Below are 19,286 nucleotides of genomic sequence, written 5' to 3' on the forward strand. Positions count from 1 at the left end.
AGTAAAAAATGTAAACACACACAAAACAAAGGGCTGCACAGTATGGCTCCAGCGCGCACGCACCCATCCTCAAATGCGACTCCACGCAAACAGTTGTGTGCGTGCCATGCATATGAGTGTGTCTGGGGTGCGTTCAACGTGACGGATGCGGGGAGCGGCAAGGAGCACACAGCAGGGCAGCGGAAGCAAGTGAAGCAAAACACAATCATTGGTTTATCCTGTTTAGTACATCGGACCACAGCAGACGCACACAAGTCCCCGCGGTTGAGTGCTGGCACGCACAGCCCGCACACAATACTTTAGCCCAGAGTGGTGTACGCCAGCGCGGATACGGCGAGCAGCAGCGGGGCACACACCCACGCAGAGCTGCTGAGGCTGCCGTCGATTTCGCGAAGACGTGACGGTGCGCGGGTGGTCGTAGTACTAGGCGTCTCCGTAGTCGTAGTACTTGATGCCTCTGGCGCAGTGCTCGTCGTAGTTGACGCATTTGCCTTTTGAATTTGTTGGACTGGGTTAGCGGATCCACTTGGTTGCTCTTCTGTAATAGGCCCCGGAGGTGTTGGATCGGGACTCGCTGACGGAGCCGATCCCGTGCCTTTCCCTTTTCCGATATCGGTCGTCGTGCCTGAATTCGGTTCCTTACCGTCCGGCTTTTTTGACCCTACCGCATCGTTTTCACCTGGATTTTGTGTAGTACCGTTCCCGGAACTTAATCCTTGTGGCGTTTGGCTCTCACTTCCTTTCTGTTCTTTACTGGACGTACTTTGCGACCCCGGCCCAGCGGGCCCCGTAATTTGTGCCTGCTCCTGTACCGTTTTGGCCGGGTCTGCTGAGTCTGAAGTACGGGCCTCTCTACTTGATTCCTGTCCATTAATGCTCGCCGCACCTGCTGCTCCTTGCAAAACAGTCGGATCACGTGGTTCTTCCGCATCGGCCCTCGTACTGTCTTGCGTACCGGTTTCCGGGCTTTTCACTTTTCCGGAATCGCTTGCCGTGCCTGATGTCACTTCCTCAATGCCCGGGTTTTCTGACCCTACAGCACCGTTCTCACCTGGAGTTTGTACCGTACCGTTATCGGAACTTGACGTCTGTCCCGTAATGGACACACCTGGCGTGCCTTGACCATCGCCCCCAGAAGTTGGTGCCGCTGATGCAGGGGACGTTGAAACGCTACCCTTATCGGTACCTTCACCAGTCGCTGTGACGCACACGGACGGGCAGCAGCACAGGGCAAACACCAACAGGGCGCACAGCAGGCGGCACGTCATCATCATCGTGAGTGTGGTCGTTCAGTGGTGTGGAGCTGATCTGCACAGTGAGGGACATGGAGAGCAACAGGGGAGACGAGAGGTGCGGCAGACACACACAGAGGGCATACCACATGAGGAGAGGGCAGCAGCCAGGCATGCACCGTACGCCGCACACCACGCACGACACACACTCCAATCCACGGCAGCAGGCACACACACACGCAGCCCTGCCACAACACCAACACACAGATGGAGGAGGGAGAAGCAAACAGGAGCGGCACACAAGGCTCCACCGCATGTACATACGGCGAGAGCGGTCCGTCGTGTCGGCACCTTTCACGGAGGATACACACACACGAGAATAGGTGCAGCGCACACAGCAACACAACAGCAAAGTAACCATGAAAAGGAGAGATCACCGCACACCACTTGGATTGTTGGTCCACGGGAAGCGCAGCCACCACCGCAGCAGCAGCACACGCAAAGTCAAGCGCAAGGAATGGAATAAAGCAGCCATTTATTCGTGTTTCTTTTTGGAGGGTGGAAGGTGTCTGCATATGTTGTTATTGTTTTTACGGAGGGTAAACCTTCATGCCTGCATCGTGTGTTGGGGTTCCTGCAGTGTGCACAACTGTTTTCTTCTCTTGTGAATTTTTATTGTGTTGGTGCAGCCAATAATTCAATTTGTGTTGTTCCTGCTTTTCGCTGGTAAAAGTGCTGCAATAGATGTTTTTATTTCCTCCTTCGTTGCTGTGGCACCTGATTCCTCACCGTTTATTGCGGTGGAAATGAGAATATGTGAGTGGACTCCCACGCACCAGAACGCACCTTCGCTCCTATTTATTGGCGCACAGAAGGGCATGTGTGTTTGGTGGTGCCTCGACCATATATCCTTGTGGGCGTACATTCCCCTGCAGGCTGAGGGCGGGGTGACGCTCCGTCGCGGTGCACTTCCCTCGCATGCCGCCCACTGTGATTCATCATGCACCACCCCCTCACATATTCCGTGGTGCCACACCGTTGATATTATTGCAGCCGCTGTGATTCCGCGTATTTCGCGCATTTCATTGTGCCACAATACATCCGCTCGTGTGGCCGCTGCATCCAAACAGCGGTGCCCAACACCGTGAGCGGCAGTCCACATCCTTGCATGACCCAACGCAGTGGTGCTTGACTGTCAGCCAGGCGTCAGACAACACGAGAGTATTGTGCCGGCAGTACAACACACGGAGCTGCAGCGAATGACTCGGGCGGCGACGCATCTATTTGTCGCAAGGCAGTGAAAAGGAGTCGGGCAAAATAATGCCGGCTGCATGCACGACACCATACCCACAGCCAAAGCATGCGACGTGATGTGTGTTTCACTGGTGCTGTGAAATGCCTGCAGACGACGTCACTAGTGGAGGCACACCACCCATGATCAGCGGACAGACAATAATCGGCATGGGAGGCCACAAAAGGCAGCAACGACGCCAACAGCAGCAGCAGCTCTCTCACTCTCTCTCTCTGTTGCCTCCGAGAAGTAATTATTCCACCAGCCACAGCCGGCTGTGCCATCGTGACACTCCATGCACGTCGTGGCTGCGTCAACACATCCTGCTCCCTGCAGCGCCTCAAAAGATGCCTCACTCCGTCCACTAAGTGCATCGATGCGGGCCGTGCCTGGGCTGCTCGTCAGGACCACAGCGATGTGAGGGTCACCGAGTCGCAGCATGTTTGTTGTGACGTTGTTGCATGGCACCTGCACACACACGCAGCGCCTGCATCCCTCCCTTTTGTGTTCGTCCTCTGCCGGAGTCGTCACACACACGGGCAGCAGCAAATTCATTTCATCCTCGACAATCCAAAATCAACACCGACATCCCTCGCGACGCAAAGGTCTCGGTTGCCAGCACGGACCTCCTGCCGCTCTGCCATCGACGCCGAAACACGGCACAGTGCACGCACTTATTTTCTTCGTGTTCCGTCAGCCGTTTGCTTCACACATTCTCCGACGGGCTGACGCCCACAAAAGCACGCCACAAAAGCCACTGTGATCACACAAGCTCTTGCGATGAGCGTCTGTGTGTGCATGCATCCGCTGCTCACACGTGCTGGCAGGGCAGCCTGCAGCCGGTGCCCTCGTGCCAGTCCATCGGCTCCAGCATGGGAAAGAGAAAACGGCCAATTCCTCGTGTACTTATTCCCACCGGCAGTGCCAACACGCTGGTCGCCAGCCGTCATTCCTCAGCACATCCAGGAATGCTGAAAAGTGACGTGGAACCGTCAGCCAGCAATGCCACAATCCCCGCACACATGTCGGCTCCACCAGAGAAGACACACAAACTACACACAAAACCCCTCACATGTTTTCCGAACATCATTCCAACACGCCGCGACATGCCAAACAGAAGTATTCGTCACTCCATGCACCTCTCTACACAATCAAATAGTCCATGCACCATGCACGGCAGCAGTTCACACCCGTCTAAACAAGTGTTCCTCGGACCAGTGTTATCCACGTGCTGCAGTGGGAAGTAAACAAAAGAGACGGGCCGCCAAACCCCAAAAGAGTGCCACGACTGGCCGCAAGTCAACGGAACGCTGCCACTCAAAACAATTCAGTCCTCATGCCCTCAACCTCCCACCTTCTCCCACAAAAGCCCCAAGAGCTGCCAATCAAGCGCGCCGTCCAACGAAGTCGCTGTGCAACACCAGGAGGAATCGCAGTGCCACCTGCTGCCATCCGGGTCCGTTGTGGACGCCATGATGAGTAGAAACGCCCATTGGTGCTTCGAAACGACGCTGCACACCTGCGACGCATCACACGGTTTGAGACGCACGTGCCTCACCATCACCACAGACGCCCACGCGCCGTCGGTACGCCCTACATCGTCAAGGAAGCAAAGGATACGTCAGGGTGGCAGCAAAGCACTCGCTGGCAATTCCCGTCGCAGGCATCACCACAAGCAGCTCCAGCAGCGCTGCAGACCGTGGGGTGCCGTGGATCAACTGACGCATGGCGTATGTGGAAAAGAGAAGGACGTGGTGGCTTTACAAGGATACGAGTAGCTGACACTTTTAGAACAAGAAAGAAAACAATGTGGGAAAACACAAAGAGGAATCAGGCGTCCGCAGTCAAAGCAAACCAGCAATCAAAAAAAGTAGGATGGGTGCACTCAACCACAACACAGGCAGAGGATAAAAAATACCAACAACAAAAGCCGAAGCGTGGGGGCGTCCACCCAGCAGTGGGGACGCGCAGCAACAGGTGGGACGACCAGCGCACACACTCTCATTGCTCCCGTAAAGCAAAACACACACACACAGGGAGAGAAAGAGAGGTCGCCCACTCAATGCAACGGAAACAAAAAAACAGTTACGGTGCTCCACCCATGCAGCCAGGCAGGACGGCAGCGGTGCGTGTGGTGCAAAAGAGAGCACCAACGGGCCTGCATGGGTGTGCATGCATATATACAATGGGCACATTATGTGTGTGCTCCGTGGGGTGAGGTGAGGGCGAGAGTCCATGCAAGGGGACACACACAGAGAGAGAAGGACGAGTGTGTGTGCGGGCGGTGCACGGCTCTCTCTCCCTCACTCTCACGCGGCCACCACCGCAGCAGCAGCCGCACACGCAACAACAAAAAGAAGCAAAAGAGGGGAGGTGGTGTGGGAGACCGCGGTGCTGCCGTCACTGCTGCCAGGCGTTGCCGTACCATCTGTTCTGGCGGTAGCTGCTGCTTTCGCTGTCCGTGGGTTTGTCTCACTGGCTGTGGGCGCAACGTTGGTATGAGTGGCTTCGGGGTCGTTGTGTGGCCCTCTGGGGTTGGGCCCTTTGCTGTTGTCGTCATTCCCATCCGCCTTACTCTGGCCATCACCACTGCCACTTGTAGAGTTGGATGATGCCGTTACTTCCGCCGGGCTGCCGGTAGGTCCACCCTTCAGATCCGGTAAAACAGTGCCTTGACCCTGTTGCTCTGCCACACCATCTCCAGAAGTAGGCTCCGTCTCTTCAGGCTCCTTTTTGTTTGGTGACGGTGGCGTTTTTTTCCTTTCTTCTGTCAAAGTTTGTGAGTCTGTTTGTGCTGTTGGGCTTCCTCCTGCCGGAACTGCCACTGCTGTTGGTCGTTCTTCTCCTACCGTTGCTGGCGCTGGCGGTGGTAGTGGCGGGCTGCTGGCGGTGGAAATCACGGTGGAAGGACCTTGCGCCTCCGCGTCACTCCGCCGTTTCTCGTCTCCAGTTGCAGCCCTACCAGCAGCTTCACTTTCTGGTTTTTCTTGTTTACTGGGAGAGTCTTGTTGTGCTTCGGGTGTTGACTCCGCCGGTGCCGACAATTTGGGCAATTCGTTCCGTGCACGATTTGCTTCTGACTGCTCACCTGCTTCTTGAGGTTTCCCTCCCTTTGTGGATGCCGCAGCGCCGGTCTTCTCCAAGGCATCACTCTCGTCGGTGATGGAGGGTGGGAAATTACCACCAGCAACAGGAGCGCTCAAAGATGCATCGCCACCTGGACTGCCAACATCAGGTTGACTGCGACCACCAGAAGAAAAGGAGGCCAAAATGAAACCTTTGCTTCCGTCAGAACCTACACTTCCTGTAGGAGCTCCAGGAGAACTGCCACCATCACCGAGAACAGGAGATGGGGACTTAACATCCGAAGCAGGGGACTTCAAAGAGCCACCAACACGTGCTTTAGAACCTCCATTTGAGCCACCACCATCGCCACCAGAAGCCTTGCTGCCACGAGCTTGACTGCCACTGGCACCCCCAACGCCACCAGGACCGCCAGCACCGTCGTCTCTACCGCCTCCACCTTCACCTCCGCGACCAGGAGGAGAACCGGCACCACCGAAATCAGCACCTGAATTTGGAGCTAAATCTGATTTATTTTCTGCTGTACCAGTCACCAATGGGTCAGTCGAAGCTTCAACGGCAGTGATGGACAAGACAGATCGTAAAGGCAGCGTCAGCGCAGTTTTGTCACATCCGCTCGGCGTGTACGATTTATTAGCATCCTACACTCCCGACGCCATGCAGCCGCCAACTGCGTTGTTCTCGAAATTACTCGCATCAACCCCGCCGGCACCGCACCACAGCACGCAGAGGGCACACACCAGCAGCACACGGCCAGTCATCATCATCGCCATCACTCCTGTCACTTGCCTGCAGCCTTCAGCACAAAATAACTCCCCGTCAACGCAGAGCGGAAGCAAAATGAGAGACACGGCCGCTACATCACGCACAGCCACCGCACAGTCACAAATGGCAGCAGCCCAGCAGCGGCAGCGCACACACACCATGAGGCAGTTGGAATCAGTGAAAGGGCAAAAACACACAACGCCCCGCAGCAAGCAAACAGAAAACACACAAAACAATTAGAAACAAAACGCAGCTAAACAAACAGCAATGAAGTAAAAAATGTGAACACACACAAAACAAAGGGCTGCACAGTATGGCTCCAGCGCGCACACACCCATCCTCAAATGCGATTCCACGCAAACAGTTGTGTGCGTGCCATGCATATGAGTGTGTCTGGGGTGCGTTCAACGTGACGGATGCGGGGAGCGGCAAGGAGCACACAGCAGGGCAGCGGAAGCAAGTGAAGCAATACACAATCATTAGTTCATCCTGTTTAGTACATCGGACCACAGTAGACGCACACAAGTCCCCGCGGTTGAGTGCTGGCACGCACAGCCCGCATACACCTCTTCAGCCCAGAGCGGTGTACGCCAGCGCGGATACGGCGAGCAGCAGCGGGGCACACACCCACGCAGAGCTGCTGAGGCTGCCGTCGATTTCGCGAAGACGTGACGGTGCGCGGGTGGTCGTTGTGGTTGGCGCCTCCGTCGTCGTAGTGGTGGTGGTAGTTGGTGCTTTTGTCGTAGTAGTGGTTGTTGTTGTTGGCGCATGTTCCTTCTGATTTTGTGCCGATACCGTACCGGTCACGGAACTTGACGATGTATTTGGGTTAACCGACCCGCCTGACGACCCATCGGACCCACCTGGTGCCTGTTCCTGTTTTGGAATAGGCTCCGGACTTTCTGTATCTGGACTCCCTGGCACACCGGCTCCCGCACTTGGTCCTTGTGATGTGGGGTTCACACTTTGTGTCTGTCCAGTACTGGCCTGTGTCAGCGACCCTGTCCCACCGGGTCCTGGAACATCTGTTCCCTGTGACTGAGCAGCCGTTGAACCGTTGACCCCATCATGTTCTTTACCAGTGCCTGTCACACACACGGACGGGCAGCAGCACAGGGCAAGCACCAACAGGGCGCACAGCAGACGGCACGTCATCATCGTGAGTGTGGTCGTTCAGTGGTGTGGAGCTGATCTGCACAGTGAGGGACATGGAGAGCAACAGGGGAGACGAGAGGTGCGGCAGACACACACAGAGGGCACACCACATGAGGAGAGGGCAGCAGCCAGGCATGCACCGTACGCCGCACACCACGCACAACACACACTCCAATCCACGGCAACAGGCACACACACACACACACACACACACACACGCAGTTCTGCCGCAACACCAACACACAGATGGAAGAGGGAGAAGCAAACAGGAGCGGCACACAAGGCTCCACCGCATGTACACACGGCGAGAGCGGTCCGTCGTGTCTGCACCCCTCACGGAGGGTACGCACACAAGAGAATAGGTGCAGCGCCCACAGCAACACAAAAGCAAAGTAACCATTGAAAAAGGAGAGATCCCCGCACACCACGTGGATTGTTGGTCCACGGGAAGCGCAGCCACCACCGCAGCAGCAGCCGCACACGCAAAGTCAAGCGCAAGGAATGGAATAAAGCAGCCATTTATTCGTGTTTCTTTTTGGAGGGTGGAAGGTGTCTGCATATGTTGTTATTGTTTTTGCGGAGGGCAAACCTTCATGCCTGCATCGTCTTTTGGGGGTTCCTGCAGTGTGCACAACTGTTTCCTTCTCTTGTGAATTTTTATTGTGTTGGTGCAGCCAATAATTCAATTTGTGTTGTTCCCGCTTCTCGCTGGTAAAAGTGCTGCAATAGATGTTTTTATTTCCTCCTTCGTTGCTGTGGCACCTGATTCCTCACCGTTTATTGCGGTGGAAATGAGAATATGTGAGTGGACTCCCACGCACCAGAACGCACCTTCGCTCTTATTTATTGGTGCACAGAAGGGCATGTGTGTTTGGTGGTGCCTCGACCATATATTCTTGTGGGCGTACATTCTCCTGCAGGCTGAGGGCGGGGTGACGCTCCGTCGCGGTGCACTTCCCTCGCATGCCGCCCACTGTGATTCATCGTGCATCACCCCCTCACACATTCCGTGGTGCCACACCGTTGATATTATTGCAGCCGCTGTGATTCCGCGTATTTCACGCATTTCATTGTGCCACAATACATCCGCTCGTGTGGCTGCCGCATCCAAACAGCGGTGCCCAACACCGTGAGCGGCAGTCCACATCCTTGCATGCCCCAACGCAGTGGTGCTTGACTGTCAGCCAGGCGCCAGACAACACGAGAGTATTGTGCCGGCAGTACAACACACGGAGCTGCAGTGAATGACTCGGGCGGCGACGCATCTATTTGTCGCAAGGCAGTGAAAAGGAGTCGGGCAAAATAATGCCGGCTGCACGCACGACACCATATCCACAGCCAAAGCATGCGACGTGATGTGTGTTTCACTGGTGCTGTGAAATGCCTGCAGACGACGTCACTAGTGGAGGCACACCACCCATGATCAGCGGACAGACAATAATCGGCATGGGAGGCCACAAAAGGCAGCAACGACGCCAACAGCAGCAGCAGCTCTCTCTCTCTCTCCCTCTCTCTGTTGCCTCCGAGAAGTAATTATTCCACCAGCCACAGCCGGCTGTGCCATCGTGACACTCCATGCACGTCGTGGCTGCGTCAACACATCCTGCTCCCTGCAGCGCCTCAAAATATGCCTCACTCCGTCCACTAAGTGCATCGATGCGGGCCGTGCCTGAGCTGCTCGTCAGGACCACAGCGATGTGAGGGTCACCGAGTCGCAGCATGTTTGTTGTGACGTTGTTGCATGGCACCTGCACACACACGCAGCGCCTGCATCCTTCCCTTTTGTGTCCGCCCTCTGCCGGAGTGGCCACACACACGGGCAGCAGCAAATTCATTTCACCCTCGACGATCCAAAATCAACACCGACATCCCTCGCGACGCAAAGATCTCAGTTGCCAGCACGGGCCTCCTGCCGCTCTGCCATCGACGCCGAAACACGGCACAGTGCACGCACTTATTTTCCTCGTGTTTCGTCAGCCGTTTGTTTCACACATTCTCCGACGGGCTGACGCCCACAAAGGCACGCCACAAAAGCCACTGTGATCACGCAAGCTCTTGCGATGAGCGTCTGTGTGTGCATGGATCCGCTGCTCACACGTGCTGGCAGGGCAGCCTGCAGCCGGTGCCCTCGTGCCAGTTCATCGGCTCCAGCATGGGAAAGAGAAAATGGCCAGTTCCTCGTGTACTTATTCCCACCGGCAGTGCCAACACGCTGGTCGCCAGCCGTCATTCCTCAACACATCCAGGAATGCTGAAAAGTGACGTGGAACCGTCAGCCAGCAATGCCACAATCCCCGCACACATGTCGGCTCCACCAGAGAAGACACACAAACTACAAAAAAAACCCCTCACATGTTTTCCGAACATCATTCCGACACACCGCGACATGCCAAACAGAAGTATTCGTCACTCCATGCACCTCCCCACACAATCAAATAGTCCATGCACCACGCACGGCAGCAGCTCACACCCGTCTAAACAAGTGTTCCTCGGACCAGTGTTATCCACGTGCTGCATTGGGCTGCCTCGGCTAAAGGGAGCTGCTTTCGTGAACATTGCTCGCGATCACTCACCCCAACGCGGCCGCCTCCCAGGTGATTGCGCAACCAGTGTTGGGCTCGACAGCACAGGCGCGGGAGCCCGCCGAGCCCAGCCAGCAGTCGCCCATCGTCAACGGTGTCGAACGCAGTCGAGATGCCGGTCGGGACTGCGAGAGAGCGGCGACGGCGACGGTGCAGCGCGGGACGCCGCCCCTGCGACGCTCACACTCCACAGCGATGCGCTCGCTCAGCCCTCGTGCCGTTTTGTCACTCACAGGCGTCACCACGTCGGAGACCGTGCGTCGTGGCGTGGATAAAGGCTGACGTCGGTGGCGTGCCAGCAGCGCTGACAGGCGGCGGTGGACCAGTCCTTCGCTCACTCCTAGCAGGACAGAGAGCAGCGGGAGGGGCCGACAAATCTCCGTGCGGCATGCGTTCTTCCCGTGTCTGCGGATGCGAGTAGTGTCCCCCGTTTCCCAGGAACTTCGCAGGCCACCGTCAGCAAGGGAGGTGCTACTCATCGTTCTGAGCGAGCAGCGGGCTGCGGGTACAAGATGGCGCAGCAACGCATTCAATACACCGCCGGGGCCAGGTGCCAAGACAAGCGAAGAGTCGCGAAAGGACAATTCAAGCGCATACAGCGCGAAGGGCCAAACCATATCCCGGTCACCAGGGGGCACACAAGCACGAAGTGTGCGGACAGCAGTGGGGATCGCAGCAAGTGGGATTCAGACGATGCGACGGACGAGCGGGTTTCACTGCTGCCGGATTTCGTCGGCGCTTACCAGCGCTACACATGTCGTCTGCGTGCCGTAAGTGACGCACAGAGGCAAAAGCTACTGCGAGGCGGAGACGTTGAGCGGAGCCCGAGCCCCATAGCAGCACTCCAGATGACCGTTCCCTCACTGACGCCGGCCAAACTCGCAACAATAACGGCGCAAGGAGCAGACATGATAGCCATCCAGGAGACCTGGAAGTCGTCGGAGCAGATCGCCAGCATGCATACTGGAGAGTATTTGCTCCATGCACAATCACGTATCCGCAAGGAAGGTGTTGCAGCGGCGCTGGTGAGGAAAAACCTCCGCTCCAAGCGTATGCCCCTCATCACTCCTCAACGTGATTCCAGCCTCGAAGTGGTGGTGGTCCGGGTCGCGCTGGGCCAGAACCGTGATCTTATTGTGGCGAGTGCCTATATGAGACCACCGCCGCAACTCACACAACCTTTAGGCGGTTGCTGAACTGCCTCTCGGTCTCGTCGCCGCTCATTCCGTGTGGAGATTTCAACGTGCGTCGCCCACGGTGGGAGCCCTTCCTGGAGACCCCTCCAAGCAACTCCGCTGTAGAATTTTATGCAACCGCGCACGGATGCAGGACCCGCCTTGGTTAACACCCCTGGTGAAACAAAGTATGCTCGTGGTGCAAGAGAGAGATCCTGTATCGACCGGACATGGTCCAGGCATCTTACCGTGTCCGACTGGACAGCCAATGTGCCGCCGCTCAGTGACCACTATGTGTTGACATTCACGCTGCATCAGGCATTTAAGGATACCATACCCTCGGCACCCACTTCGGTACGTCGAGTTTTCTACAGCTGGTGGAATTCCAAGTGGGAGTCCTTCGCCAACGACCTCGACGCACAACTTCCAGCATGCGACCATAAAAAGCAATCAACCGGCATTAAAGCTTTTACGAGAGCGCTTGCAGTTTCACCTCGACAAAATTGACCCCGCGGCGTGCACAAGGATGATCCCAAGCTCCGGGGTGACACCCTTGCGAAAGCAGAGCGGATTGCTACCGACAGCAAGGCCCGCCGTCTGCAGTTACCGACGCCCGACCGTGAAGCAGAGACGCAACGGACAAGGAGCCAATTCTTCCTCCTACTCCGTGAGCGCTCGCGCAGCAAATATCGGCGTCGCATCAGAAAGTTAAACCCAGGCAAACCACTCGCCTAAAAAAAACGATTCCGGACGTAAAAAGACATCAGTTCCATCTCCCACAACGGCGTTGATGTACGATGGCCGCAAGAATAATTTCAGGACAGCAAGGAGAGCAGCGGATGCACTCAATCTTGGATTCCTCCCCACCTCGCAAGGCGATTGGGTTTTCCAACGGGAAATAACGGGGAAAACAAGTCTTTGTGTATTTCTTCTCCCTCCCCTTCTTAGGCCGCAGAACAACAACGAGTCGGCCGCCTCATCTTCGATAGGTTCCTTCTCTCCCCTCTCTCTGGCTGCCTCTTTTAATCAAGCGGAACTGCGTGCAGCGCTGCGTAGCACACCGTACGGCAAGGCCCCGGACCAAACGAAGTCTACAGCGAGGCGCTACGACATCCTTCGACGAAGTGTCTCCGATTCCCTCTCCGTCGCATCAACCACAGCCGGACAGCCGGCACGATTCCGGTCCAGTGGCGACGAGCCACCATCGTCCCAGTCCTGAAACCCGGTCATTTGCCGGCGCCAACGGAGTCATATCGACCAATCAGCCTTCCTTCAATCGTGGGTAAGGTTGCTGAGAAAATGGCATTGAGGAGACTGCTTTGGCTGTGGACGCCTCGTCCGCACCAGTATTCGTGCCGTAGTATGCGTACCACGACGATGCAGCTGGCACACCTGATAAACGAATTTGAGCATAACAGAAACGATTACTTCCAAGTGAACCCTCCCAGAAAGAGCGGTGTTGGAAGCCAGCTCCACTGCAGACCCCATCGGGCTCCGTTGGTGCTGGTTGACTCTAGCAAGGCCTTTGAGTTCATAGATCATCGAGTCCTCAGTCGCTTGCCGGCCAATATTCCGGGGGTGAACTGTAGAAGGTGGCTTAGAAACTTTCTGCGTGGCCGCTACGCGAAGACACGAGTTGGCAACAGACACAGCGATCGGTCTTCCACGCTGCGAGGAGTTCCTCAGGGGTCCGTATTGGGAACACATTTTTGTTCTCCCTTTACGCACACCCACCTCTCAATCTGCTGAACGGCTTCTCAGGCGTCACAGCAGACATGCACGCGGATGATCTCTCCATTGTAATCAACGGCCACTCTCGGGAAGACACCATTCCTGCAGCCAACACGGTCCTCGAAAAACTGCACGCGCGGGGTCAGTAAAATGGCCTGGCCATCAACCCGTCAAAGTGCAAAGCCGCTTGGCCCACACTCTCCACGCACACGGAGTCAAACTATGATCGTGAAGGAAAGTGGCCCCTGGAAGTGGCTGGATGTAAAATTCCAGTCATCACCATGGGGGCGTCGCGAACTACGAAGCTTCTTGGCATGGACCTCGATCCGCAACTGACGGCAAATGTGGCAACCTCCAAGCACTGTGCGGCCACATCGCGACGGATGTCGCAGCTACGCCGCATTGCGCATAAAGTGGCGGGGCCATCTCCACATGACCCACGCACGTTCATCATCGGATACGGCGCATCCAAATTACGCTACGGCAGCGAGCTCATATGGGAACTAGCAAAGGATTCAGCAAAGAATGAGACGCAAAAGACGTACGCAGGTCTGGCACGCATTGTCAGAGAAGTTGCGAGCAAAGTTCAGCGGGAATCCGCACTCCTAGAAGCAAATATACCGCCGCTCCATGTTGTCCGCCTGCGTGCGGCTCTCCATGTTTGATAACACACGCAATTGTCGGACGGACTGGAAGCGGAGACCTCCGCCTGAGCCTTCGCCTCGCGCAGGTTTCCGCATCCCGCCATTGTCTCGGCACGAGCTATATGCCTTTGTAGACGCATACGCAAACGGCTACGGCATCACCGAGGACTCACCACGCGAAGAGCGGTTCTTTCGTGGCTCCATTCCTCCCTGGTCTGCGGCCTCCGCTCACCGGGTCACCATTGGCGTGGAACTTCCGATGGAGCACTCGATCACCGACGAAAAAGAACTGATAAGGGAAATGCGCAGAGTCCGTAAAGAGGCTCCAGCGCCGCACAGCCACCGCTCGTGGATACTCGCAACGGATGGCGATGTCGACGTTCCCAATTCAGCAGGGGTTGGCATACCGCCTTCATCCCTGCATTCCTCGCAGATAATAGAGAAAGTAATTAACAACTGCGGCACACGCCCTTGAAGCTGCAGGACGGAATCCAGTGCGCTGCTCCTGGCCCTGGAGAGGCTGATTATCCCTCGGATCCAGCACAGGCGTAAAAACCCCGCTTGTGGCGACACAAAGCCAGTCTCTCCTAGCGGCGCTCAACAAGGACCCGTTCCGCCAGACCGACTGGACGGAGGACCGGATCTGGCAGCGTCTCTTGACACTGATGCGTGCCGGCCGGTCCGTGCACCGGCAGTTTTGTTGCGGACATTGTGCAGTGCATGTTGACGAGCCTGCGGCTCAGCGTGCGACGCAGACCATGGCAACCGGACAACACACGGAACATGGAATGGCGCCCATATGGCACACGGACCCGCTGACATGCCTTACTACCCAGCCCAGCAACAAGTGGCGTCGTACCATTCGCCAAGACACTCACCGCTACTCGCTCTGTGGTGCCAGGAAGCGGTCTCTGCCACCGCAGGATCAGCCAACTTCCACAGGCACGCCAGTTGACCCGCAGGAAACCTTTCGCCATCTGCTTCTAGAATGCCCAGGCACCTCCGCTGCGCGCCAACGGCTGGGCATTGAGGAAGATCTACGCAGCGAAATGTTCTCCCAATGGCAGTTGCTTCATAGCAGGAAGCTTTTGTCGCTGCTCAACCGCCTCCTCGGCACCCAGATGGCATTGTATAGCTAGACGTGCTGGTAAAAGTACGGAAAAAATGATAATGAGCATTCTCGCCACCATCGGGTCGTGGCGCACCTTGCGATCTCGCTGGTGACCCTCCTGCTCCACTGCTGTTTTTGCACAACAAGTCATCACAGTCATTTTTGTGGTTTGGTCGGCCTCGTGTTGCGCTCCGGGTTCTTCTCCTTCATCGTCTTGCGGTGTTTCCTTTGCCGTCCCTGGCACTGTGACTGTCCCGTGACGGTTTTTTCCGAAGCCTCGCTTCCCTGGGAGGTCCTCCCGCCACCAGCGTGCCCTCCGCCCAAAGACTCCTGTCCATTTCCACGCATCTGAGCGGCAGAGGCGCTGCCAGTGCCGGACGGATTGCAATTGTTACTTCGCAGTGGGTCGCTGCAGGATTGATCCTGCCTCGTCGGAGCAGTGAGTGGTCCTGCGGGGGTGGGATTATGGCCCTCACCCGCCGTGCTTTCTCCACCCTCCTCGTCTTCCTGATTGCTATCAACCTCAGAGTTCACGTTCCCCTTTCGTCCAGAGCCACCGGCCACGGTCCTCCATCCGCAGCCATCACAGCCCGCGCGTGCTCAGCAGTCACCGCGCCATCACCAGCGGGCCGCACAAACACACCGTCGCAGCAGCCGTCGAAAACATGCACGAGCTGTTGCACATCACTGCAGGAGCCAACAGGACGCAGAGCACACGGCCAGTCATCATCACAAACAGTGGAGTCGCCCAACGCTGTGGAGCCGACCTGCAAAAGCACAGAAAACGAAAGGAAAGACACGGCCGCTACATCACGCACAGCCACCGCACAGTCACAAATGGCAGCAGCCCAGCAGCGGCAGCGCACACACACCATGAGGCAGTTGAAATCAGTGAAAGGGCGAAAACACACAAAACAATTAGAAACAAAACACAGGTAAACGAACAGCAATGAAGTAAAAAATGTAAACACACACAAAACAAAGGGCTGCACAGTATGGCTCCAGCGCGCACGCACCCATCCTCAAATGTGGCTCCACGCAAACAGTTGTGTGCGTGCCATGCATATGAGTGTGTCTGGGGTGCGTTCAACGTGACGGATGCGGGGAGCGGCAAGGAGCACACAGCAGGGCAGCGGAAGCAAGTGAAGCAAAACACAATCATTAGTTTATCCTGTTTAGTACATCGGACCACAGTAGACGCACACAAGTCCCCGCGGTTGAGTGCTGGCACGCACAGCCCGCATACAATACTTTAGCCCAGAGTGGTGTACGCCAGCGCGGATACGGCGAGCAGCAGCGGGGCACACACCCACGCAGAGCTGCTGAGGCTGCCGTCGATTTCGCGAAGACGTGACGGTGCGCGGGTGGTCGTTGTAGTTGGCGCCTTTGTACTCGTGATACTTGATGCCTCTGGCGCAGTGCTCGTCGTAGTTGGCGCATTTGCCTTTTGAATTTGTTGGACTGGGCTAGCGGATCCACTTGGTTGCTCTTCTGTAATAGGCCCCGGAGATGTTGGATCGGGACTCGCTGACGGAGCCGATCCCGTGCCTTTCCCTTTTCCGATATCGGTCGTCGTGCCTGAATTCGGTTCCTTACCGTCCGGCTTTTTTGACCCTACCGCATCGTTTCCACCCGGATTTTGTGTAGTACCGTTCCCGGAACTTAATCCTTGTGGCGTTTGGCTCTCACTTCCTGTGTGTTCTCTACTGGACGTACTTCGCGACCCTGGCCCAGCGGGCCCCGTAATTTGTGCCTGCTCCTGTACCGTTTTGGCCGGGTCTGCTGAGTCTGAAGTACGGGCCTCTCTATTTGATTCCTGTCCATTAATGCTCGCCGCACCTGCTGCTCCTTGCAAAACAGTCGGATCACGTGGTTCTTCCGCATCGGCCCTCGTACTGTCTTGCGTACCGGTTTCCGGGCTCTTCACTTTTCCGGAATCGCTTGCCGTGCCTGATGTCACTTCCTCAATGCCCGGGTTTTCTGACCCTAAAGCACCGTTCTCACCTGGAGTTTGTACCGTACCGTTATCGGAACTTTGTGTCTGTCCCGTAATGGACACACCTGGCGTGCCCTGACCACCTGCTCCCGGTGACTGAGGGAGCGTTGAAACGCTACCCTTATCGGTACCTTCACCAGTCGCTGTCACGCACACGGACGGGCAGCAGCACAGGGCAAGCACCAACAGGGCGCACAGCAGACGGCACGTCATCATCGTGAGTGTGGTCGTTCAGTGGTGTGGAGCTGATCTGCACAGTGAGGGACATGGAGAGCAACAGGGGAGACGAGAGGTGCGGCAGACACACACAGAGGGCAAACACACAAAAGAAGAGAGGGCAGCAGCCAGGCATGCACCGCACGCCGCACACCACGCACGACACACACTCCAATCCACGGCAACAGGCACACACACACGCAGCCCTGCCACAACACCAACACACAGATGGAGGAGGGAGAAGCAAACAGGAGCGGCACACAAGGCTCCACCGCATGTAAATGCGGCGATAGCGGTCCGTCGTGTCTGCTCCCTTCACGGAGGGTACGCACACACACACGAGAATAGGTGCAGCGCACACAGCAACACAACAGCAAAGTAACCATGAAAAGGAGAGATCACCGCACACCACTTGGATTGTTGGTCCACGGGAAGCGCAGCCACCACCGCAGCAGCCGCACACGCAAAGTCAAGCGCAAGGAATGGAATAAAGCAGCCATTTATTCGTGTTTCTTTTTGGAGGGTGGAAGGTGTCTGCATATGTTGTTATTGTTTTTACGGAGGGTAAACCTTCATGCCTGCATCGTGTGTTGGGGGTTCCTGCAGTGTGCACAACTGTTTTCTTGTGAATTTTTATTGTGTTGGTGCAGCCAATAATTCAATTTGTGTTGTTCCTGCTTTTCGCTGGTAAAAGTGCTGCAATAGATGTTTTTATTTCCTCCTTCGTTGCTGTGGCACCTGATTCCTTACCGTTTATTGCGGTGGAAATGAGAATATGTGAGTGGACTCCCACGCACCAGAACGCACCTTCGCTCCTATTTATTGGCGCACAGAAGGGCATGTGTGTTTGGTGGTGCCTCGACCATATATCCTTGTGGGCGTACATTCCCCTGCAGGCTGAGGGCGGGGTGACGCTCCGTCGCGGTGCACTTCCCTCGCATGCCGCCCACTGTGATTCATCGTGCATCACCCCCTCACACATTCCGTGGTGCCACACCGTTGATATTATTGCAGCCGCTGTGATTCCGCGTATTTCGCGCATTTCATTCTGCCACAATACATCCGCTCGTGTGGCCGCCACATCCAAACAGCGGTGCCCAACACCGTGAGCGGCAGTCCACATCCTTGCATGTCCCAGCGCAGTGGTGCTTGACTGTCAGCCAGGCGCCAGACAACACGAGAGTATTGTGCTGGCAGTACAACACACGGAGCTGCAGTGAATGACTCGGGCGGCGACGCATCTATTTGTCGCAAGGCAGTGAAAAGGAGTCGGGCAAAATAATGCCGGCTGCATGCACGACACCATATCCACAGCCAAAGCATGCGACGTGATGTGTGTTTCACTGGTGCTGTGAAATGCCTGCAGACGACGTCACTAGTGGAGGCACACCACCCATGATCAGCGGACAGATAATAATCGGCATGGGAGGCCACAAAAGGCAGCAACGACGCCAGCAGCAGCTCTCTCTCTCTCTCTCTGTTGCCTCCGAGAAGTAATTATTCCACCAGCCACAGCCGGCTGTGCCATCGTGACACTCCATGCACGTCGTGGCTGCGTCAACACATCCTGCTCCCTGCTGCGCCTCAAAAGATGCCTCACTCCGTCCACTAAGTGCATCGATGCGGGCCGTGCCTGGGCTGCTCGTCAGGACCACAGCGATGTGAGGGTCACCGAGTCGCAGCATGTTTGTTGTGATGTTGTTGCATGGCACCTGCACACACACACGCAGCGCCTGCATCTCTCCCTTTTGCGTTCGCCCTCTGCCGGAGTGGCCACACACACGGGCAGCAGCAAATTCATTTCACCCTCGACGATCCAAAATCAACGCCGACATCCCTCGCGACGCAAAGATCTCAGTTGCCAGCACGGGCCTCCTGCCGCTCTGCCATCGACGCCGAAACACGGCACAGTGCACGCACTTATTTTCCTCGTGTTCCGTCAGCCGTTTGCTTCACACATTCTCCGACGGGCTGACGCCCACAAAAGCACGCCACAAAAGCCACTGTGATCACACAAGCTCTTGCGATGAGCGTCCGTGTGTGCATGGATCCGCTGCTCACACGTGCTGGCACGACCGCCTGCAGCCGGTGCCCTCGTGCCAGTTCATCGGCTCCAGCATGGGAAAGAGAAAATGGCCAATTCCTCGTGTACTTATTCCCACCGGCAGTGCCAACACGCTGGTCGCCAGCCGTCATTCCTCAGCACATCCAGGAATGCTGAAAAGTGACGTGGAACCGTCAGCCAGCAATGCCACAATCCCCGCACACGTGTCGGCTCCACCAGAGAAGACACACAAACTACAC

At 56.3% G+C, this 19,286-nt stretch overlaps 3 protein-coding genes and 1 pseudogene across 3 annotated transcripts, besides 5 other annotated features; all 4 read right to left on the bottom strand.

Annotated features, from left to right (window-relative positions):
* Positions 1-19,286: part of a sequence feature (areas not merged during assembly with more than two copies in the genome that could not be assigned to a particular haplotype) that runs on past the window's edge.
* On the bottom strand, positions 300-1,274 carry Tc00.1047053507699.10 (mucin TcMUCII, putative; the record flags this gene model as incomplete). The annotated part of the gene is made up of 1 exon (XM_810902.1): positions 300-1,274. The coding sequence occupies one exon, from the start codon at positions 1,272-1,274 to the stop codon at positions 300-302; it is 975 nt and encodes a 324-aa protein (XP_815995.1).
* Positions 4,833-6,380, bottom strand: Tc00.1047053507699.37 (annotated as a pseudogene).
* Positions 5,944-6,063: a microsatellite.
* Positions 6,943-7,530, bottom strand: Tc00.1047053507699.64 (mucin TcMUCII, putative; the record flags this gene model as incomplete). Its single annotated transcript, XM_810910.1, has 1 exon — positions 6,943-7,530. One exon carries the CDS (start codon positions 7,528-7,530, stop codon positions 6,943-6,945), a length of 588 nt encoding a protein of 195 aa, XP_816003.1.
* Positions 7,055-7,136: a microsatellite.
* Positions 7,717-7,748: a microsatellite.
* Positions 9,019-9,042: a microsatellite.
* Positions 16,023-16,982, bottom strand: Tc00.1047053507699.90 (mucin TcMUCII, putative; the record flags this gene model as incomplete). Its single annotated transcript, XM_810903.1, has 1 exon — positions 16,023-16,982. The coding sequence occupies one exon, from the start codon at positions 16,980-16,982 to the stop codon at positions 16,023-16,025; it is 960 nt and encodes a 319-aa protein (XP_815996.1).

This window comes from Trypanosoma cruzi, genomic scaffold (assembly GCF_000209065.1).
Source record: "Trypanosoma cruzi strain CL Brener 1047053516349 genomic scaffold, whole genome shotgun sequence".
Lineage (NCBI taxonomy): Eukaryota > Euglenozoa > Kinetoplastea > Trypanosomatida > Trypanosomatidae > Trypanosoma > Trypanosoma cruzi.